At 41.8% G+C, this 20,139-nt stretch overlaps 1 protein-coding gene across 4 annotated transcripts; it reads left to right on the top strand.

The window, feature by feature from the left end:
• Window positions 1-3,420: 3,420 nt before the first annotated feature.
• On the top strand, window positions 3,421-19,930 carry TNFRSF8 (TNF receptor superfamily member 8). 4 transcript variants are annotated; one of them, XM_069035068.1, is made up of 11 exons: window positions 3,421-3,519; window positions 8,823-8,913; window positions 10,955-11,080; window positions 11,757-11,912; window positions 12,015-12,108; window positions 12,546-12,829; window positions 13,032-13,142; window positions 13,690-13,737; window positions 14,862-14,932; window positions 16,351-16,558; window positions 17,704-19,930. In XM_069035068.1, the coding sequence occupies exons 1-11, from the start codon at window positions 3,448-3,450 to the stop codon at window positions 17,946-17,948; spliced, it is 1,506 nt and encodes a 501-aa protein (XP_068891169.1). In that variant the 5' UTR covers window positions 3,421-3,447; the 3' UTR covers window positions 17,949-19,930. The 4 variants fall into 4 exon arrangements, with proteins under 4 accessions (XP_068891169.1, XP_068891170.1, XP_068891172.1 ...); XM_069035069.1 differs by having other exon boundaries at window positions 14,862-14,887; XM_069035071.1 differs by lacking the exon at window positions 13,690-13,737.
• The last annotated feature ends 209 nt before the right edge of the window (window positions 19,931-20,139 follow it).

The raw sequence follows: 20,139 nt of genomic DNA on the forward strand, positions 1-20,139 counted from the left end.
AGATGGAAAGTGCCAAAGATGCACACATAAAGCAGATACTATTTTTATATGTTTAGCAAATTAACATGACTGACAAGAATCCCCAATTAGAGACGTAGGTGATGAGGTAATTCCTCCCTGCTTCTACCCTTTTCTGAAACCCTTCACTCTCTTAGATAGGAACTAAACTTTGTTTATGAAAATGTGTCTCGAAGAGGTGGTTTCAACCTTGGCTCCCAGAGAGCCTAACCTTGGACCCCCAGGGCTTGGAGCTGCTAGGGAATTTATTTTGTCTTTCTGTCTAATAGAGTGGGTAAAATGGTAGCTACAAATACAATAATAGGCTACAGAGCTACAAATATATATGTAAAGAATATAGAGAATGTATAAAGGCAAAAATCAATTTGGCATTACTCTGAATAGTAACACTAATAGGCACTGAAATACAGATTTTAGACAAGGTATTTTAATATGTATCCTTTAAAATTTCATGGTCTCTTTTATCTGTCTGACAGGAGTTTAGAGGTTACACTTCTCTTCGTTTTTTTGTTTTGTTTTTTTTTTTTCTTATACAGCTAGATACATGTTAACTGAACATATCTATTTAAAAGCTGAAAAAGCCGTGGTAAAAGTACAACCTGAGACTAAAATCAATTACTTCAAAATTAGAAAATATCATGAGTATGTTTGCTTGAGCACATGTGTACCAATGCTCCTTCTGTAGTATTCCATTTCTGCTTCCTTTGCTAGGCCCTTACTGTTAGAGCACAGTGAATAGACACTGCTGAAGGGATGTTTTGGGCACATAGTGGAGACTTTCCCTCGTGGCTTAGTTGGGTCTCTGGACTCTCTTGCTCCCAGCATTTGAACAACCCCTGACTTACAGGACCTTCTCTGAATTAGTTAAAATAGAAAATGTGAAGAAGGCTTGTCTGAGGGCATTGCTACCTTTAACACCTAAAGCAAAATTGATCCAGACGTCAGAGACAGATATGTGGAATCAAATAAACATTATAAATAATAACAGCATGCTCACAGGGGCCTCCCCTTTTTTTTTCTGACAGACATTGTCCTTCGATGGAAGATCAGAGAATCAGTGGTTGGTTGTTTGCTTCTTTTTGTTCTGTGGGGGTTTTTTTCATATTAACATAGGGGGATTATTTTCTAGGAAATAGAGCCACCACATAGAGTACAGTAGCGTGGGTTTGTTATAAAATGGAGGTGCTTCTTCCAGTTACTGATACGGCTTCTTTTGGAAAACCCCTTTTGTTGTATTTGAAATCAAAACACACAAAGTCTGAAATAATGCATTCACTTGGGAATGCATACAGGCTGTGATAGTCCTGTGTAACAACGTCTCCACCCTATTTATGTTGCTTTTATTACACACTTGTAATAACACTTTGTCATGTAACAGCCTTTCTGAAAAGCCAGCAGCAACAATAAGCACTTTCCACTTCCTATCCTTTTAAATATCTAGTTCAATCAAGAAAGAACTTAAGAATTAAGAAGTTCCAGGAAGAATGGCAGCTGGGAACCCTGGTTTCACTTTGGATGTATGAGTGGATTTTTTCTTCTGAGGAGCACCCTGGAGCCTTTCCCTCAGTGAGTCCACGAGCAACTTGTCCCTTTATCCAAGTCATCTTGTAAAACTGTAAAAACTTTACGACATTGCCTTCTCAGACAAATTTGATTGAAGTTATCCAACAGCTTAAAAAATTACCGATACCATTCATTAAAAAGGAACTAATATACGTATATATAAAAAATGCTCACTACGCTCGTTTCAGTCTTACTTTCTCTGGAAAATGCGCCAGAAAACTCTCCCTGGTGCCAGTTCTGGGAAAGTCTTTCACACACACATTTTTGTACTCACATAAGTAAAGTTTGCATCAGATACTTTGACTTCAGCAGTGTAACTCAAATCTTCCAGGCTCTCTCTGATGTTGGTGCCTGTCCTTTTGCTAGAAAAGCTTGGATAGGGCCTGATCAGAGAAAAACAAACACAGAGGAGAGGGAAAAAAGAGAAACAGAGCTCATCAATTGCCCTGACTACTATGCCATTTGAAACGGCATTAATAAATTGGGAGGATTGCCTAATGGCATATTATTACAGAAGATTAAGGTGTTTTCTAGCCTATTATTTAGTTAGGAAAATCAAGAATGTAATAATCTGACACTGAAATACTCAGTTGTCTCTAGACCCATAAGGCATACCTATCCCGAGAGCTTCTACAGCTAAGAGAGCTTAGAATCTGAGCAGCACCCTAGCAGGGCAAAGAGAGATTTGCTGTGTGTCACATGCACCATGTGCAGTGTCCTGAAAATGCCTGGGGCTTATACGATGGCATTCTGGAGAAAGAAATTGAGGTAGCTAAAATGTTGCAGCTGTGAGTTGAAGATATTTACACAGGGTCCCTGCAGAAAGCTCATCTTTGGTGGTTGTGATGGCACTGAGGTGGTTGTGGATCTTTAGTAAAATAATAATTTATCCGACTTTCAATATTTTTTAATTTCTTTTGTTGTTGTTGATAAGGGTGAGAAGCAAAGAAAACACAACCCAGAGGTGTGAGAATTCAAATTGTCATTATTTTCCTTTGTACCTCAGAGGGTTTTCAAGGCACTTTGCCCTTTTTGAAGTGGCTAACCTTCACTTTTGACAAACTTCTAGGGCAGATAAGGAAGCTTCATGACACCTTCAACCAAACTGAAGTATTTCCAGGCATCAGAACAAAAACCATCCAGAGTAACCAGTGAAAGTGAGTGAAATTATGAGTAGCAGTCCTAAGGATGATTATCATCAACAGGAATTAGTTTGTCTTGGGACTGGAGGAAAGGGAAGGTTTCTCAAGGGGAAGGTCTGTAGTATGTTGGTGTTTTAAGTGGCAATGTGTAAAGCTTCAATCTTAGTGGAGTCACCCTGGTTGATTCTGAGTCTTCACCCACTCATCCAAACAGTAGTAAAATGACTGTACTGAAAGAATTAGTGTTTCTTACTGGGAACTTTCTTGAGGCTTGGTTGAAACTCTTGAAAAAGTGACGGCTGGATGGGGCAGGGCTTGGATGTGTGCCTGGCCAAGGCATTGGCGTGGTGAAGTGCTCTCTGAGGGCAGCCCAGATGACTCAGGAGCCTGTGCGTAGCCAGCCGTGTGCCTTGGGTGACAACCTTGATTCTCACAACTGACTCGCACTGGGACTAGACATTGAAGCAGTTTTGTTTTGTTCTGTTTTTACTTTTCTCTTTTGGGGCAGCCCCGCTCCCCCTTCCTTCCAAATTGTTTTCTCAACTCAGTTGAGTCTCAAAGCCTGTCTCCTGCTTGTCTTGAACAGCTAGAATGGGTCTGGACTGAATGAACAGGCAAGGAGCATGACTTGGTGGGACCCTGGAAGAATCTCAGCTACCAGAAGGAACAATCTGTCTGTCTCACCTGTGACGCTGGGAGCCAGGGACATTTAACACCACCTCAGATGGCTGCCTGTAGCCTGCCTCTGGGACTGTGGCTCCTGCTGTTTTTCCAGGACATCCAAACAGCCCCACAGGTAAGACAGGGGGACACCAGGATCCTGCAGCTCCTCAGGATGCAGGAGCTTCGTGAGGTCTAGGGGCACCTGGGGCTGCAGGGCCATCCTGCCCTTCAGCTGGCTGTTGGGGTGAGTGTCCACAGAAGCAGGGTTTGTGCAACACAGGGGGATAAAGGTGGTGAGCAGAGCTCTCAGGAGATAAATGTATAAAGAACAGTAGCCAGGAGAGTTTGCCCTCTCTGAGATCTTTAAAGGCAGGAGCATGGGATATGAGCTATGATCTGCATCTTGTTGGCACTGCTAGAGCTGCTGCAGCTCCAGGCACACCACAGCTGGGGAGTGAGGAAAGGTTTGATAGGGGTGGGGGGCTTTTGTTTTTGTCTGCATGCTCGGTGACAGGCACATTCCTTGCAGAGCTTGGTTCAGAGGGCTGCTGCCCACTCTTCTGATGCAAGTCAGGAGGCGCAAATTGAAAGGCGTAGAGGCTAAACAATAACAGACCTTCCTCTTTACACCCGCCACCCTGCTGACACTGACTTCCTCATGAATCCACTATTATTTCTGAATCAAAAATCACTTTAAATAGACACAGCCCACTAGCTGCACTCAGCTGATTCTGTAGATGCACACCAGCTCCCCATTCCAATTGTATCAGCTCTTGTGGGTTTGCTTCCACCCCCATACTGCCACTTACCCCCTCCTCCTGTGGATCACATGGCAGTGAGCCCTCAGCACCTGGCATAAATCCAGGTGATTTCCCTGACTGACACTTAGAAGTACACATTAAAAAAAAAAAAAAAAAAGGTCAGGCACAGAGACTCTGCACAGGTAAAGTCAAGTAGGTGAGTAATTGCATGGAGTGTTGGATCGGAAATGAGCCCTTACAGTGGAAACACAGGCATATATTAGCCTAAGACACCTGTCTATACACTTTAACTGAAAAATCCAGCACATCACTTGGGCTGCTGGATTGTTTTAAAAGACTCTGACTCCAGTTAGATCTTTGAAAGTAACCAAGTCCTGTACCCTCTTCATAGACATTTGAAAAAGATCTTCTTGGTTCTTTTGGAAAGAGTAGGAGTTTGCTCTTGTGTCTTTAGTTGTAAATTCCCCTCCCACATTGCAAGTTTGCTTTACTTTCCCCGGGCTATCTGTCCTGCCACTGTCTCCTTCCTGAAATACAGAGGCATAAGTATTCTATGGGTTTGGAGCCTGTAATCCTTGCTCACCAGAGGAGTATTTGGGAGGGCATTCAGATAAGCTTGTCCAGTGTGCTGAATGCAGACTGCTTTAAGAGGAAAGCCAGCAGAAAATAAAGGATGATATTTTTTCTCTTTGACATCACTTTTGGTGGTTTGTTCACAAAATGGAAGGGGCAGAGAGAAAATTTGGTTTTCTGATACTCATTGTCAATATTCAGACTCACCATAAAATTATCAGTTACCTGGAATAAATACACAGACCTTGTGGGGATAAGCAGCTGGCTTTGCACTGTCCTTCTGCATTGCCTCTCTTACAGCAATACTTGCTCTTACTGCTAGCGGAGTACAAGTGATACTGTCTAATGTGAGCAAGTCACTGCTTACTGGTCATATTTTTAAACCATGTTCCATCTTACCTTAGTTCACAGTTTGGGTTTTGTTTCTTTTTATATTCAGAGAACTCTCACTTGTTGGTAATGTCTTTACTATCAAGCAAATGAAGCTTGACTATTGAAGCTGTAGATTATCAGCTTTTTCTGTACTGTCAGAATTTGGATAGAAGTTTGACAGACAGTTAACTGTTTTGCTGCAGTATTAGTCAGTTCTAGAATAGCCACTGCTGGTAGATTTTTTTTTACGGTAACATGCTTTCTTCCTGACTTACAGCTCATTTGTAGCAAGCTGATTTCTTACTCTGCCTCACGATCAGTTTTTCTCTATGAGTTCAAAAGACCATAAATAAATGAGTCAAACCTCGTCCTGACTGAATTGCAGAGTAGCCCACTGAATTCAGCACCACCTTTACAAATGCAATTAAATTGGAATAGCAAACATTTTTGTAGAAATAAGGAAAGTGAGAAGAGCTATAAAAAGCCTGTTTTTAAAATAAATTCTCTCAAGTAAGCGTTGAAAAACCCAAATACTTCTGACCTATATGTATGCTTTATTTAATTGGTTCTTGATCTGCAATGCATTTAGAAAAGAAAAAAATAGTTGACCTTCTGGGTCACTGAAAGCTCTAAACCACTGCATCCCTGTGCATCCCGTCACAGAGCAGTCCAAGCAGGACAGGAATTGTGGTCTTTCTTTCACAAGATGTATTCCAGCTCCTGCTAAATCCAAAACCTTTATTTGAAGAGAGAGACAGAGAGAAGGATAAAGGCCTACTGTCCACCACAGCCAGACGCCTTACTCCAACGTCTGTGATCTTCCTTGAATGTTAAAGGGGTTTTTTATAATATACATTAACAAACAGAAGTCTAAGTTCTAATGACAGTAGCAGATGTTATTGGGATAAAACTGGTATTTCTTCATTGACCCCTTAGAGAATGATTGGGACCAACCTTCCTGCCAAGTTAAAAGCAGAACTTTGCATCATTGTGTTGCTGTTACAAGCCACAGTAGGAGTCAGACAGCTTTAGGATTTAGAGGGAAAAAGATGACAAGAATGGGGTATGGTGACTGATGCTGAGTATTGACATGAACGTTATTTATCACTGAAAGGATCTATACTAATTTTTATACTCGTGAAACAGCTCTACTGAACAGATGGTGACTTACAGACATTTTGCAGGCACTTACAGATTAGAAGTGGTGGGGCCTTCAAGAAGGTGGTTTTTACTCATAGACATCCTGCCATGATTTGTTAAAATGAATTCCTTTCACAGAAGACCACCTTGGGTTTGGCTCAGTAACAGTACTGGTGGCTACAAAGCTGTGCTTGTAGTTGGACACATGACAGCAGCATTTGTTGAGGAGCCATGAATGTGTAAAGTAGGTGGCTGTATGCAGAGCTGCCCTCCCGTGGAAAGGGGAAAAATAAGGTTGAGTACTCTCTCATATGTGTATCTGCATAATTTGTTTAGTATGTAGGCCTAGTTCATGCAGTGATTTATCACTGCAATACCATCAAGTCAAGTTCATAATCAGAATGTGCACTACTGTAACCAGGAGCAGAATCTAATACTAAACTCCTGATTTTCATGTTCTTGGCAAGGTAACTTTTTAAAAAGCTGTTCTCTCACATTTTTACACAGACACTATTCCTTTATTTAAACCCCAAAACAGACAATTAAATAAGCTGTAAGCTTATATGCTGCATAAGTAATTCAATAATTCAAGGGTTCATGACAGCAATTGAATGACGTACCCAGACCAGCAGGGAATCTGAATAGTTTATTCAAAGGAATGAGCTGGTTTTATACATTTTTGCAAGGCACAGTATTTCCCTATATGACGTGACCTATTCTGTATTGCCACATCAGCAGCACACTTCCTTCTATGGGATGATCACCTGCTGTTCACCCGTCCATCAGCTCCCGGCAGGCTCCTCTCCATAGGGGTCTGCCGTGTGACATCTCCTCCCCCCAGGCTCCAGTGGAGACAAGCTTCTGTGTGCCACCATGTGCTCCCTTGTGCTGCCATGTGCCTCTGCAGGCAGGTTTTACAGGTCACAACCCAATTCTACCTTATAATTCCCCATAGGTTCACACCCTTGTTTAAAATTCAGCTTCATTTGCAGCCAGAGTTGGTTGCCCAGGAGAAGCAGGAAGAGAATATCAGGTATTTGTGGTGATTTCCCACAGCTCTTGCAGAGAAACTAATCCAGGCTGACTTATCTATAGCCAGGATGCTATTGTTTCTTAAATTTTCTTTATAAAACCAGTTCACTGAGTAACTTGCAACTGACCTTTTGTGTGGTGACTGGTCATTTCCTGTTGTTCTGTTTAGGCTTGGAGTGTCTGCCTGGCCAGGGCACCCCTGCACACAGGCGTGAGGAGATACCACTTCCTTTTCCTCCAGTCTAGGGCTTCCTCTGCAGAACAGGAGAACAGCGGGTGCACCTTTGTAAATGTGGTTTGAGTCAGGCTGAGCAGGCAGAAACACCTGCTCTTGTCCCTACAGTCAGCTACAAAATGTGCTTGTTGGGAAGCCCAGGGATTATAGTGCAGAGATGTGTCAGAGTTAAATAATTTCTGTGTTTTGTGTATATTAAACAGGAGAACAGGGCATGAAAAGAGTTACGTAGTGAGATTCTGCACAGTGCACAAAGGCAGCAGGCAATAGCAAGTATTATTTCAAAGAGTGGGAAATTCATCGGCAGAAAGTGAGATGTAGAGTTTCTGAAATATTTAATTGCTCTACCAATATCATGTGGGAAAATCTCTGGGGAATCTGCTTATCGATTCTTTACCAGAAAAAAATCACTGTTCATGCCTTCTAGTAAATACTGAAAATGAAATTCAGATAACATTTTTAGGGGATTCTTAAGGGAGATGCCAAATTCAAAAATCAGATTTTCTCATCAGAACACTTGTAGCACTGTAATTTCCCAGAGCATGTAGTGGTCCAGCCATACAAAAACAAAGTCGTATTATGTGCTTCTTGTTACAAGTTGTAGCTGGGTCTCATTTTCTTAGCTAATATCAGAACTATTTTATGGTGGTGTTTTTTAACTAAACAAATATTGGTTATGTAGTGATGAAAGGTTATTTCTGGAAATCTTCACTCACAACAGAAATGGGATCAATTATTTGAATAAGGGCTTCATCGTGTGAGTATTTGCAGCATTCTTTTCAAGGCAAAATCCTCTTGTAGGATTTGTCCCTAAATTATAAGTAAAATAATTTATTGGCTTATAATAGACACTAAGTTTGCTAAATTCAAACATTATGACTGCATAAGTAACAGAAAACTTGTATGCTGCAAACAGGAATGACCTCTGTGGATTACACCAAATCTACGTAGATTTAGATGATGCAGAGTATGGTGTCACCTCTTACTCCAGTGCACACAGAGCTGGAAATCTGTTACAGATGTAAGGGATTTTGTTACTTTCCTTTAAAAATCCTTTGGATTTAATAATTTAATCCAAAATTAACATGAAATAATTTTAGGACAGTGATTTTTATGCTTTTAAAAAATTTGCTAACTGCTGCAATATTTCTAAAGGAAATGCAGTCAATAATTTAGTTGCTTTGGGGATATGTGAATTTTCAAAAAACTGCGGGCTTTTCCTTACCATCTGCAACTGCCATTGCTTGAGACAGGCATTGGGACCTGCTCTAGAACAGAATTAGTTGTTTTCTAATTGTATCTTTTGTCTCTTTCAATTTCTAGACATCATTAACCCCACCTCATCCTTGTGATACACTTGAGAATTGGTTCTATGATGAAATTTCACAAAGCTGCTGTTACCAGTGTCCCTCAGGTATGTTTATAATTCAGTCAAATTTACATGGAGCCCTTCTGTCCTGGGGTGATGTTACGAAGCCGCTTTATTCCTTACCCGCCCGCTGAATGCCCCGGTGCCTTTAAGGTGGGCTCGGGGCCGGGGCCGCGGGGCCCGGGGGCTCCGGGGTGTGGGCAGGGCCTGGGAGGGGGTGCGCCGGGAGCGCTCTGCTGCTTCTTGGGTTTCCTTTGTGTTCCGGCTAGCAGGAAAAAGGTTCTGTTGGTTTTTTTCTTGTTCTTTTTCCTTTCCCTTCCCCTTGCCTCACTGCCTTCCTGCCCTCCTCGCCGGTCCGGGGAGCCTGCGGGGGGTGGCCCCGGCTGGGCCGAGCCCGGGTGTCTGTTCCCCCTCCGGGAATTTGTTGTGTTTTGAGTTGTTTTCCCCCCGCCTCCCCCACGTTCTACCCTGTTTTGTTTGGTGTTAATAAACAGTTTGGTTTTTCCCACTTTCACTTTCTGTGACCCACTTGTCTTACTGGTGGAGGAAAAGGGGAGGGCCTTTTCCCTTCGGAGGAGACACTCATTCCGGAGTGTTTCCTCCTGAAGTTTTGTCTCCAAAACCAAGACACCTTTTCATAGAGACAGTAGGAACCCTGTGTATCTTCAGACTTTTATTTTGTCCCTGAAGGAAAGGGCAATTTCATGAATCACTGTCTAATGTGGCTCCAGATGTGAATGTCTTCTCTGTCCTGCTCCTGTGTAGTCTGCATGCAAGCCAGATAGCGTAATAGGATTTATATGGGGTTTTATCACTTCACTTGACACTGAAGCAACCAAGTCAAAGAATTCATTTCAAACTTGCCTCTGGGTGTGAATTAGCACAGTGAAATTAGGCTAAATAAGTCTTTTCTCAGAGATAAAAAATATAAAATGAAGATATAGAAAATCTGACGTTATTCTCATAGTCACAACAGTTTAGAAAGTGTCTCACATGAGGGAGGGAACAGGCCCTTGTCAGAAGAGACTAGAAGCTGGGTGTGACTCAGAGGCAGGTGAGGTCAGCACCAGGAAATACCTTGATGAGACAAGAGTTCTGGAAATGCCTGAAGCTGCCCCTATTGGCCAAAAACCCCTCAGTGGGTGGGCCTTTTGTGGTACTTCACCACCATCTGTATCTTCTTACAGAAATCTCTTTCATTTTTCTTAAAGGAAATTTCTGACCTGTATTTGTGTTCTGATGATACAGAGGGTTTTAGTGTTTATTTGCCAGCATTTGCATCCAGTTCCATCGGGGTTCCCACTGGGACATCCTGTACTGCTGGCCACACCACTAGAGTCCTTCAGAAGTTGCATATGTAAACCAGAGCAAGGGATGGAGAAAATGGTACCATAAAAGAAAAAGTGGGTGGGGATGTGACTCTGACAGTCCCAAGAAAAGCTCTTTTCTTCTTCAAAACCATACCTTGCCAAAGCTCCCATCATGAGGGATGTCATAGTGAGGTTGGGTGAGAAGCAGAGATGTAATTTACACCAGACTGCAACGAGCCACCAGTATCCATCAGTTCACCTTTGCTGATTCTTTATCACTGCGTCCTCATGTCAGTGCTGAACTCCTCCACAATAAAAGTTATGAGAATCCTTTTTCATCTTAATCATCCACCACTCTTTCAAGCAATAACCTGTTCATATCTGCTACTAATTCAGCTGCTCACTGTGGAGAAAGAGGAGCTTTTCTAAAAGTCCTTTTAATCAAAGGAAGGAAAGAAGGAAACATGAAACCCACTTCCCTGGGAACTTAGTAATGGCAGGACAACGGCCCTCATGGAGACTTGGTTGTCTTTTCTGTCAGCAAATGACTTGCCATCTGCCCATTCCAAAGCAGTCCCTTCCAGCTGGGATTATGTCCTGGCCCTGTACCTTAACACTTGAATGGGAAAGGCAAAAATGTCCTAGAGAAACCAAATGACTAAGAGAAGACTGTGGTAATGTGTCTAACAGGTAAACAAGCAGACAAGAACATTTCAGGATGGTTTTCTGCCCATTCTGGATAGGTATCTTGCATATTTTGCTCTTTTTTTCTCCAGGCTATGTTAAAAAGAAAGCATGTCCTCGGGATCCAGGTGAAGACTGCATGACATGTGGACCTGATCAATATGTGAACAATGCATTCCAAAAGCCAAGATGTGATGCCTGTGTGTCATGCTCAAAAGGTTTGCTTTTCCCCACACATACCTCACAGTTATATTCTCTGCCTTTATATTTTATTTACACTTAATAAAATTTGTATTTTATTCATTTAGAATTTCCACAGCAAAATTATCCATCCTTGGTTACTGAGTTAGACAGCAGAATGTTACCTTGCACATAATCTATGTTACTTCCTGTGTGACCTGGGAGTACCTAAAAATCCACTCCTCCAATGCTATCCCAGCCTGGTTTCTGCTTTCTGTCTTATATTACAAGCCATTATCTATGGGCTTCTGTAATTATTCATGACTTAAATTAACCATCATATGGCTTTAAACTGAAAGAGGGCAGGTTTAGATTAGATACTAGGAAGAAGTACCTCCCCTGTGAGGGTGGTGAGGCCCTGACACAGCTTGCTCAGAGAAGCTGTGGCTGCCCCATCCCTGGAAGTGTTCAAGGCCAGGTTGGACAGGGCTTGGAGCACCCTGGGATGGTGGAAAGTGTCTCTGCCCATGGCAGGGGGTGGAATGAGATGAGTGTTAAGCTCATCTTCAACCCAAACCAGTTAGTGATTGTGAAGAGGGACAGCACATTTTTCTGCTTCCTGAGCCTTAAAACTGGTGTTGCTCAGCTTTGGCCCTGCCTTACATTTCCCTTGCAAGGTGATCCTTTGTCACTGCATCTGTTTCTTGCCCACAGAACCTGACCTTGTGGAGAAGCAGCCCTGCTCCTTCAATTCCAGTCGTGTGTGTGAGTGCCGGCCAGGCCTGTTCTGCCGAACAAACGTTACGAACACCTGCACACGGTGCCAGCACCACTCTGCTTGCAAGCCTGGGTTTGGAGTCAAAATCAGGGGTAGGACTTCCTACCTGTCCAGCTTACCTTTCCTGGTCCTGGCCGTAGGCCTGGACCTGATGCATTTTACTTGGTCAGTCCTCAGTCATTATTTTTATTCAGGCACCTCAACAAATGATGTCACTTGTGAGGAGTGCCCTCCTGGGACCTTCTCTGATCAAAACTCCAGCACTGACATCTGCAAACCCCACACAAAGTAAGTCTGTGCTTCTTTAATGGGACTGACTAATTAATTGAAATTAATGAAGGATGAAATAGGATACGTCACTTCTGGCGCAAAGTATACAAATTCATCTTAGAAGCAAGGGAATCACTTTGGGCTCATGTGGAGAGGTTAGAAGGCCTCTCTTTGTACCTGTTGCACAGGTCTGGACTGGAGGAACAAGGGAAGGAAGGAATCCTACTTGCCTCATTTTTAGTTAGTAAGTACGGTGGAATTGCACACCTGTGTGAGTAGCAGCTTTGCATCCAGGCCAAGAATTAATGCCACAGGGGTGAGAAGAAGGTTAATGTTTTTTGCACTGAAAGCAATAATTGCAGGTGGTACAAAAATGACCAAGGGGATGTTTGACACATGGAAAAACACTTGTACCTTGTACCACAGCAGTGATACATGTTCTTTTTCATTCCCAGCTGTGCCAAGTTGAACAAAGTAATGCTAAGGAAAGGAAATGCCACACATGATCAAGTTTGCCTGGACCAGTTGCCCACCTACCTCATGCCAAGCACTTTGCCCATGAGATTCAGCAATGAAACAAATAACTCTGACCTGAGGAGGTTTAAGGAGAACCTGGTGACCTCTGCTAGCGGTGACCTTTTAAGTGTCACAACAACTGAAAATCCTGATTCAACTCCTGAGGAGAAAGCTCAGGCTGGCATTTCTCCCACCTCAGCCAAGGGGGAGATGACCACAGGAGGTAACAAAGAACATTTATTCTCTCTAGCACTTTCTATTTGGAAGTATCTTTGGTAAACACAATTTTTATGTGGGAACTTCCTGCAAATCCCCTCTGACTTGTGAAATGATGTCTACGGTCCTATGTTCAAACACATAGATCTGCTCAGTGTTTCCCCTCTGCCTTTTCTCAGCCTGTCCCGTGCTCCCTCTCTGTTCTGTAGGTGTAGTGCTTTGGGCAGTGGTTCTCTCTGTGACAGTGCTTCTTGGGGGCATGCTGATATTTTGGAAATGGAAGTTTTGCAAGAAGCGGATCCTCATCCTCAGAAGAAAGCGTGAGTTTTTCAAGCTGTAACACGTGATGTGCTGTTTGATCTGCCAACATATGCCGAATGGGAACTCAAATATGGGGATATTTGTGGAGGTCATTGGGGAAGAGAATGTTCTCTACAGGCCAGATAAGAGTTGAAGGCAAGCTGCTCATGCAGGATGTTGGAAAACATGAAAGATGGAAGCAGCTGGGAATTTATGGAGGCAGGTGGGAGGGCAACCTACAAGTGGGGAAAGGGTAAACAGCTGTTTCTTCTCTCAGCACAGACACTAGTATTAAATTATACCTGAAGTGTTGTGTGAATAGGTTTCAGTTCTGGGAATAGGATTGGGCTTTGAGCATGAGAGGAAGGGTGATTTTTGCTGACACTGACTCCCCATAGCTTTGCCTAGAGAGTTAGATGTGGGGTGTGCCTGCAAAACCACATTCCCTCTTTTATAGAAAGCAGGACGTGCCCGTTGTAGGTTGGTTGTAGATGTGGCTGTGGTGAGGCTGTTGGAGCCTGCAGGCTCCTTGGTGAGTTTGACTAAATGAAAGGTTTCTTTTATCAGCTCACTTGCATTCGGTCATCGCACACAAATATGCACTCAAATCTCAAGGTGAGTGACTGATGGGCCAGCAGTGTCATCCTTATGTCTGAAGAATAAGTGGATAGCTTAACGTGGGATTTTATTTTATAGAATTTTAATTTAAAAAGTGGAAGTTTCTCATGTCACATGTATGTCTCTGCTGCCACCTGCACAAGCAGGGGACACGCTGGATGCGACCAGATGCCACCAGATGGCACTCTGTTCCCATGGTGGCTGAAGAGCTGGGTGATGTGTCACTGCTGGAAAACATCCGATTGATTGTGGGACAGTCAAATATGGGAGACGTGTTCAGAAAAAGAGCCTGTCCAGATCCCATAAGTGCAAGCATTTTACCCATTTAGCTGATCCCCTCTAAGCAATTCCACTTCCACTGACAGATCTATTCTCTGTTGTGTCAGATTCTCCTAATCACCACACAGCAGAGCTTTTTATACTCATTTGTTCAGGAATACAGTTTAAAGTCTCTTTGCAGCTTAATTTTCTCAAAATGGGTTTTTTTTTCTCCCTTGCTTGCCTTACACAATAGAAACTGTTACTGTGTAGCATTACAGAGCTGATGCTCTGAAAATAAAGGTGATTGCAAATCAGGGTGAAATTAGACAGTAGGTCTGAGTCCACTTACCTTCATGGTGCTACAGAATGTTGTACACTCCCTCCTTCTCACCTCTCTTCTTTCTCCAGTGTTCCCTGGGATCGTTAATGAAACCATGCATAAAATCCCACCCCTTAATAATCATCTGCCCATATGATGAACTGACCTAACTTGTTAATCCAGTAGAAAATTATTAACATTTTTTCACTTTTTTTCTTTTCAATGAGCTTCTCTTGTGCTTATCTAGACAGTTTCATCTCTTCAATTTTTCATAAGATGAATACCAGTTGTGGTGTGGGGAGAGTGATGCAAAAGGCTTTGGGGACAGCAGGATCTCACAGTCTTGGCAACAACCTGTTGCTTGTTCACCTCAGGAGTGTCATTGTAGTGTGCCCTTAGTTTTAAGAAAACCATTGTGCATGTGGGGTGGGCAGTGGAGTGGTTTAGGAAGTACATTGCTATGTGATCTTTCAGAGCTTATATTAACATTCTCGTGATTGTGCAAGGTTTCTTCTGATAATATTTTTACTTTCCATTGCAGGTTCTGATCTAGTGAACAAATGTGCAGTAAGTGTGAACAATATTCCAAAACAGATCACTTTCCATGCCAAAGTAAATAATGTTATTTTCAAATGTCCTGTCCAAAAAGTGCCAGCGTTTTAGTTTGGACTTCCCTCTAGAATATGTAATCATTTAGGTGGGATGAGATGTATCAGGACTTGATACTTTCATGTCTTGGGCTGAGTTTAATGTGGTGTTAAATAATGTGATGCTGCCAATCTTGCATGTGGGGAGATTTGGTTTGGTGTTAAGCCATTCATGGAGCATTCCACGAGACAAGATCTGAAATCAGAGGATGAACGTGCCTTTTCTTCCTTCTGGGAGAACTTTGTGTGTCAGTCCCATTTCATCTTACTGCTCCAGTCACACGGATGGGATTTGTGCTTTTCTTCTGTCTCCCTCCACATCCCTTTCCCTCTGCAGGATTTGGTGTGACTGTGATATGGGTACACAGTGGGTTTGGTTTGTCATTCCTTCAGGACAAACTCCTGGTGTTACAGTACAGTTTGCAGATGAACAGGACAAACATCAGTCAATATGGCAACAACAGAAAGCAGTTCCTCAGCTGCTGAAATCATTACAGCTCCGTTTGATTTCCCCTCTGTCAGTGAAATTACAGCCACTTTCAACCTCTGAGTCTTCTCAGTTTATTAGGCTTGTTATCTTTAAATGTCCAGATCTGCTAAACCACTCTTTAGACTGTTCATTTCTTTTTGTTTTTAAATGAGTTTGCTTTTAAATGTTGTGCATCTGCACACACACAAGATGCTACTTTTTCCAGTCACTCTGGTTGCAATCGGCTGGCATAATATCAGCATGTCATTGCTAATTCCTGAATTGTGAGGAGCTTCAATTCTTGCCTCTATAGTGAGTCAGACATGAGCAAGGGTTTTAAACTGCACATTTAAACTGCACATAAACACCAACCTTGTGGAAACAGAAGAACATCAGAACCACCAGAAAATTGTGATGCAGGACCTTTAGCCTCTTTTACATTTTGGTTCCTCTTTTAAAGAGCTGTTTGTAATTATTTCTTCATGTATTAGGTAGTTTGAGCTTGTTTCTTCTACCTGATGCTCTGCTGAGGCAGACATTTTGAAGTTAAATCAGTTCAGCTTCTGGCTTGTTCTATTCTTCCATAGGAGCATGATAGGTCTTTGCAAAGTCTAAGAGGTAGCTAAAACATATTTTCTTCAGTGGAATGAGGCACATTCCTGAAAATGTCATCAGAAATCTGTGAATTCAGCTTAGAAACACTATTTTGAAATATGGTCTTAAGTGATGCAGGAGCCTAGTTTGAAGTTCCTATACCTGTTAGGTACTTTGGAATGTTTCACTCCCTGTGACAGTGGTGCTGGGAAGTACATTCTGTTATCCCGACTGCCCCAGGAGGATTCTGTCGACCTATTGCAATGTCCAAAGTGTTTTTACACTCAACCTCACTTCTGCTCTCCTGTTTGTATTTGCAGAAGGTCATACTGACCACTGAGAGTGGGCCAGAAGAGGAAGAGTTAATTGATAGAACCCTTCCTTTAGAAACCAACAATAACTTGGTATCCAGCACAGAAAAAGCACAGAGTCCTCATCGGAGTGTGACTGATGTGACACTGAGCAGTGGGAATGCCCCAGATTGCCCTGTGGATTCTCGAGTCAGAGACCACACAAATAACAGAATTGGTGAGTCTTGTTTTTTTTCCCCTTTTTTCTTGTTCTTTTTTCAGATTTTCAAACATGGCACATACTGTCATTCCAAGATTACTAGTAAACTGCAAAGTGTCCAAATCTCCTAACAAAGATTGGGCTGAATCTCCAGATCTTTGACACACAAATACCTATTCATTTGAGGTAAAAACTTTCTTTTTTTCATGTTTGTCTTAGTCACTATGAATTTGACAAAAAATTCCCTTCTTCCTCCTTTTCATTCTAGAAGATGTAAATTTTACAGAAAAAACTGGAATATGTCAGCTGGAAGATGATGCTGTAATACTGGATGAGAATTGTACTTTGCTATCATTTTCTTCTCTGGTTTCATAATAATGGCTTGAAATGTGTCTCCCATGTGTTCCCATAAAGTTTGACCATGGCACAGGGTGGGAGATAAAGTCAGGCAAGGAGCTTACTCATTGGGGGAGAATTGTTACCTGAGACACCATCTGCATGAGACATTCTGGCAGTGCTTCCAAACTCAGCTATGAGGTTATTTGAAGGTGTTACAAAAACTGACCTTTCCTTACTAAATGCTCTTTCTGTTTTTACAGTGAGGGATGGATTTGGATGAATGTGATTATTTGATTTATCATATCCAAATATCTCCAAGCAATTGACCTATGGTGTCTCATGTGCAGCATCCTTCTGAATTAAGTGCAGTGGTGCAAGCCATTGAAAAGGCCTTATTTATTTTTCTGTGAAGGAGTAAGACAACAAATCAGACCCAAGATTCATAAAATTTTGTAGTTTATTCTCAGCTAGAAAGAAACTAATTTCTTTGGGTCCTAAGACCCCAGAACTTCTGTACAGTGCTGATCCTTACCCAAAGGTTTCTTTTACATGGTGTTGTTTCTTGAAACAGCAGGAGCATAAACCTTGGATTCTTCATATCTAGATCCCAATTATTGTTTCTTCTAACAGATTCTTGTGAATATTTTCTGCCTTTTCTGTTTTGTCTTTCTCCTGTAGTCCCACCTCTAGCTCAGTGGGTTAATCCCATGGAAACTCAATCTACTTGATCTGAAATGCCAGAGTCCATGTTACATGAAAAAGAGACATCTCTGGGGCAGCAGTGACTGTTCACCATGCTCAGCACTACTTTTTTCCTTCCTCAGAAAAACTCTACATCATGAAGGCTGACACTGTTATCGTGGGGTCCGTTTCAGAAGTGCCCAGTGGCAAGAACTGTGCTGTTAGAGGATGTGAAAGTAACCTTGATGCCCAGGAAAGCATGGAAGAGGAACTGGAAATGCACTACCCAGAGCAGGAAACAGAGTCCTTTCCAGGAAATGATGTAATGGTTCCTGTGGAAGAGGAGGGAAAGGAATTTCACCACCCTACCACTGCCACTGAGAAGTGATAACCCACAGAGATAGTGTGGGAAGATACAGAATCATCCAGTGTGACACTAAGACTGAATTTATGACAAGGGAAGTAAACACACTGTGCCTTAGATTATTGGGAAACTCCTGGAAAACACTGAAACACATTCAAACAAGGAGAGATAGAACCTATTCCATCTAGCAAATGAGAGGATCATCCAAACCATTGTCCTTCATAGCTCACATCAGATATTTCTCTTTCCCTGTCTCCCAGTATCATACTGAAAACAAATTTGAATCAAAGCTGCCTTATTTAGAGGACATCTAGATGTCAGCTGAAGTTTCACAGCTTGCTTTCTCAGTGTGAAGGAATGGATTGAAATCTACGTGTAGTTACTTCTATTAGCTGTGAAAATTCTGGCCAGGATTCTGAGTCAACCTTGAGACTCAGCCATGTTTCTTATGTTGTTTCTATTCCAATACTTCCAATTTTGTCATATATTTTGCAGCATGTGGTATTTTCTCAAGGCCTCACTTTTGATTGAAAATGATAATAATTTTAGTTTTCCCTAGCATAAACATAACTCTCAAGTTTGTGGACTTCATGTTTCTTGAGGAATTAGGGTCAAATGGTGCCACACAGGCTCTGAAAACAGAAGGCCATAAAACAAATTGAAATCCATTGTACTTTAGGCCATTCTTTCTTGGTTTTGAAGTCCAATTAATATTTTTTGACTACGTCAAATCATCAGTAAGTGTACAAAACAGCCTCTTCTGATGGAAGCCGAACTGGCTGAACATTTGGCTATTGGATGAACTATGGGTTTAGCCCAATGTGGAGCCTGTAAAAAGAGAAATGAAGAAAAGAAACTATTTTTCTACTGAAAAAGAGGCACAGCAGTTACTTCCTATAACATTGTTAATATCTACTTGTTTTAGAATTGTTCATAATCATCAGGGTGACACTGATTTGCATATCCTGTTTGGTGGCCAACTGGCATGTGTTATGCTGTTTTTAAATCTTTCGTGCTGCTTGTTCAATAACTGTAAATGTAATAGTGCTGACTATACTTTTGCACAGGACAGTGGAAAATGAGCAATATGACAAAGCCTGTCTTAATAATCAAAAAAAGGAACCACAAAACCCATTGCTTGCCTTGTAGTTTTGTCCTGCTCAGAGCACATAACAGTGGTGCAGCTGCAGCGACTTCTGTCTTAGAGCATACAAAAGGAACACGAGGACATAAAAACACCTTCTTGGGCCAGACTGGAGTTTGAGCCAAACATTTAATCTCTGACAGTCGCAGTAAGGGATTAGTTAGGAAGACCATATCTGCTGTTTGCATTCATCATAGTTCTGCAGTGGCAGCTGGCATTGGATTAAGGATTTCAAAGAGTTTGACTCAGCCTTTATTATTCTCTCATATCACCATTAGTTTTTCTTCTCTCTTTTGAATTTCCAGGAAGAATCTGCCTCCATAAGCATCTGTGGCAACAGGTTACAGTTATTGTGTACTGCGTAAAGGACTTCTAGCACTTTTAAACTGGCCTCTTTATTTCAGTGAATGTCACCAGTTCTTGTCTTACAGAAGTCAGTGAGTTGTTGTTGTTTTTTTTTTTTTTTGCAACCAAGTTGCTTTTGTGATTCCTGATTGTATCTCAGCTTTGATTGAACTAAGCCTCCAAGATGAGTTCCCATCTTTTCATAGTACTCATGTACATTTGATGCTCCACTGCCTTGGTCACTTCAGTTGACCTTTCCTACATCGACTTTAACTTCACTACATACTTCATTTTAGAGAACACCGATTTGTGAATCCACAAACTGAATAACCACATTTACCTGGCTGTGATTGTTCAGGGCTGTTCTGCAACGACTAATTGTGCATTTCTACTCTGTATATTAATTAATCTTTTTTTACTGGAACAGCTTTCTAAAAGAACCATAGGCATTGCGACCTGGTGGATGTGTTATAGTTGGTTGGTTTAATAATGCTGGTAATGTCTGAATTAAAAATTACATGGATTTTAAGCCATGGTCATGCTTTTCCTGTTTGATATGTGAATGTTTCATTGTTGATAATTTCAGTACCTGTATCAGTCTCAGAAGAAATATTTTTGCAAGAAAGCCATTTGAAGCTCAGGGAGCTCTTAGTGGATTATTTTTCTCAGGAGCAGGGCTAAATTTATAGTAAAGTCTGTCTGTACAATCCCGGCTCCGTGTGACAC

The sequence above is a fragment of the Aphelocoma coerulescens genome, chromosome 21, assembly GCF_041296385.1.
Source record: "Aphelocoma coerulescens isolate FSJ_1873_10779 chromosome 21, UR_Acoe_1.0, whole genome shotgun sequence".
NCBI classification, from domain to species: Eukaryota; Metazoa; Chordata; class Aves; order Passeriformes; family Corvidae; genus Aphelocoma; species Aphelocoma coerulescens.

Bases quoted from the DNA above. Each gene is read 5' to 3' on its own strand.
- TNFRSF8 (XM_069035068.1), top strand. From the start codon at position 3,448: ATGGCTGCCTGTAGCCTGCCTCTGGGACTGTGGCTCCTGCTGTTTTTC. The intron at 3,520-8,822 runs GTAAGACAGGGG...TTCAATTTCTAG, and splicing joins ACATCCAAACAGCCCCACAG to ACATCATTAACCCCACCTCA. The intron at 13,143-13,689 runs GTGAGTTTTTCA...TTCTTTTATCAG, and splicing joins CCTCATCCTCAGAAGAAAGC to CTCACTTGCATTCGGTCATC.